At 35.3% G+C, this 1995-nt stretch overlaps 1 protein-coding gene across 2 annotated transcripts; it reads right to left on the reverse strand.

Annotated features, from left to right (window-relative positions):
• Positions 1–515: 515 nt before the first annotated feature.
• LOC131857222 (uncharacterized) lies at positions 516–1578 on the reverse strand. Of its 2 annotated transcripts, none has more exons than XM_059209469.1 (3): positions 1341–1578; positions 1095–1210; positions 516–820 (listed from the first exon to the last, which is right to left on the reverse strand). In XM_059209469.1, the coding sequence occupies exons 1-3, from the start codon at positions 1528–1530 to the stop codon at positions 554–556; spliced, it is 573 nt and encodes a 190-aa protein (XP_059065452.1). In that variant the 5' UTR covers positions 1531–1578; the 3' UTR covers positions 516–553. The 2 variants fall into 2 exon arrangements, with proteins under 2 accessions (XP_059065452.1, XP_059065451.1); XM_059209468.1 differs by having other exon boundaries at positions 1068–1210.
• Between the last annotated feature and the right edge of the window lie 417 nt (positions 1579–1995).

Below are 1995 nucleotides of genomic sequence, written 5' to 3' on the forward strand. Positions count from 1 at the left end.
AAGGTTGTGCTTCAATGCCCTATGTGCATTGAGGCTTTTTAAATTCCAAAATCTCTGCCTTACTCCCACACAACATGAATCATACTCACAAAAATAAAGTAATCTTCTATCACATCATTCAGTTCTATGATGAGTAGAGACTTGCACAAACAATTTCAAAAATAAAATAATTTAATGGAAGTTCTATCTATTTGGTATGCTGTACAGAGAGATTATGCTCAAGGTTTGAGAAGGGTTATCTGTGAATCTGATTCACATTTGATGGTTTCTATGTTGACTATGAAGCTGTTGGATGGGGTTAATTGATGGATAGCTCAGGTTTTTTGACAGTTTCTCAGTTTCCTTGACAATGGAATTGTGTAGCAAATTGTTTGGCTAAGTGGGCATATGATTTTTCAGAGGGATGGAATATTGTTGACAAGAGTTCTTTGCCTTTGGATCTTTCTAGTGTATTAGATTAAATTGGACAAGAATAGGGTAGTTTAATGGTTGGCTAGGCCTCCAGTCTTGTGTTGTTGTATTTGTTCTTTGTGATTAATAAATTTGTACCCTTTTAAAAAAGAAATAGCAAATAAAACAATAATTGTAATATTAAATCCACCTTTTCTTCCTTAGGATCAGCGTTTCCCCCATTGTCAGCCTCATCGTTAGCCTTGCTCTCTACCACCTCATGATTAGTGGATCCATCCTCTTTATCTTCTTCTTCATCAACCTTATGTATCGCCATGCCATCCTCTCTGTCACCATTTTCCTCTTCATTGGCGTCATTCATTGCTAGGCCATCTGCTTCGTCATCCCCTTCCTCAGCCTGATTATCCTCCTAAAGTGAATGAAAGATATAATGTCAAAACTTTATCTCCTTCAGAAATTTAATATTTCTAAATCAATTTCTAAAACATCACTATTGAACATTGCAACACAAGACTAACACAAATTGAGCATCACTATTGAACATTGCAGCACAAGACTAACACAAATTGGGCATCTGTATACATTGCAAATTACTAACATGTTAAATACCTCCTTGTAAACCCTCTACTTCTAATTTAGATTTGAGAATACATAACTAAAGAAAGTAGAGAATTCGATCTCACTAGCACATGAGGTTGATTTACATTCCACGATTTCAGATCCATTGTACAAAAGGGTTTATCTGATTTGAAAGGAGCAACAGACTCCATTCTCACGTGCTTATGAGAGGATGAATTGCCTGCAATAAAAATTCACTTTATTATTATACCGATCCTACTAAAAAATACAGTTCAAATGCAACTCCATTAGTTAGTTAAAACACTTAAAAATTTAAAAGGCCCTATTGTTTTAGACAAACTTTTACTCACCGAGGAAGGGAGGCATCCTTTTTGTTCTTTGAATTTCAGTCACCGCCTGAAACTCAGGGTTGTCTTTTTCATCAGAATCCAGATCAATCAGCAGTTTACTGTCTATTTGTTGATTTAAACTACGCTCATTATATTTGATAACCAGTGTACAAGAGGGTTTATCTGATATAAAAGGAGCATCAGATTCCATTGTCCCATGCTTCTCAGATGCGAAAGAATGTCCAGGGTTATGGGATGAATTGCCTGCAACAAAAAATAACTTTATATTATTCCCATTCTGTTCAAAAAATACATTCAAATAACTCGATAAATTAGTTATGGAACTTTAAACAAAACCTTTTCTTACCCTGAAATGAAGATTTGCTTTGTATTCTTTGATTTTTTTCACATGATGTTTTATCGAAAATCTTGACTTTAAAGCATGACTTAGAAATGTATTTAAAAACTAGAAGATCGCCCACTTCCAGCCCATAATAATTTACAAAGTTTATCCAGCCGTGTTGAAGTTCCAACTTTTTGATGGAACGCCATAACCGTACATTGAAGTTCTGCCCATCTGGGCCTTGCAACACCATATGTTCATCTTGGTCATTTATGATCTGGGAAACAAAAGCCGGAGGAATGCGCTGCGGTAAACACAATGAACAATTAGATT

Source organism: Cryptomeria japonica, chromosome 7, assembly GCF_030272615.1.
Source record: "Cryptomeria japonica chromosome 7, Sugi_1.0, whole genome shotgun sequence".
NCBI lineage: Eukaryota > Viridiplantae > Streptophyta > Pinopsida > Cupressales > Cupressaceae > Cryptomeria > Cryptomeria japonica.

Coding starts and splice junctions, on each gene's coding strand:
- LOC131857222 (XM_059209468.1), bottom strand. CDS start 1,530: ATGGAATCTGATGCTCCTTTTATATCAGATAAACCCTCTTGTACACTG. Junction 1,211..1,340: donor AAGGATGCCTCCCTTCCTCG/GTGAGTAAAAGT, acceptor TTTTTATTGCAG/GCAATTCATCCTCTCATAAG. Junction 821..1,067: donor CGAATTCTCTACTTTCTTTA/GTTATGTATTCT, acceptor CATTCACTTTAG/GAGGATAATCAGGCTGAGGA.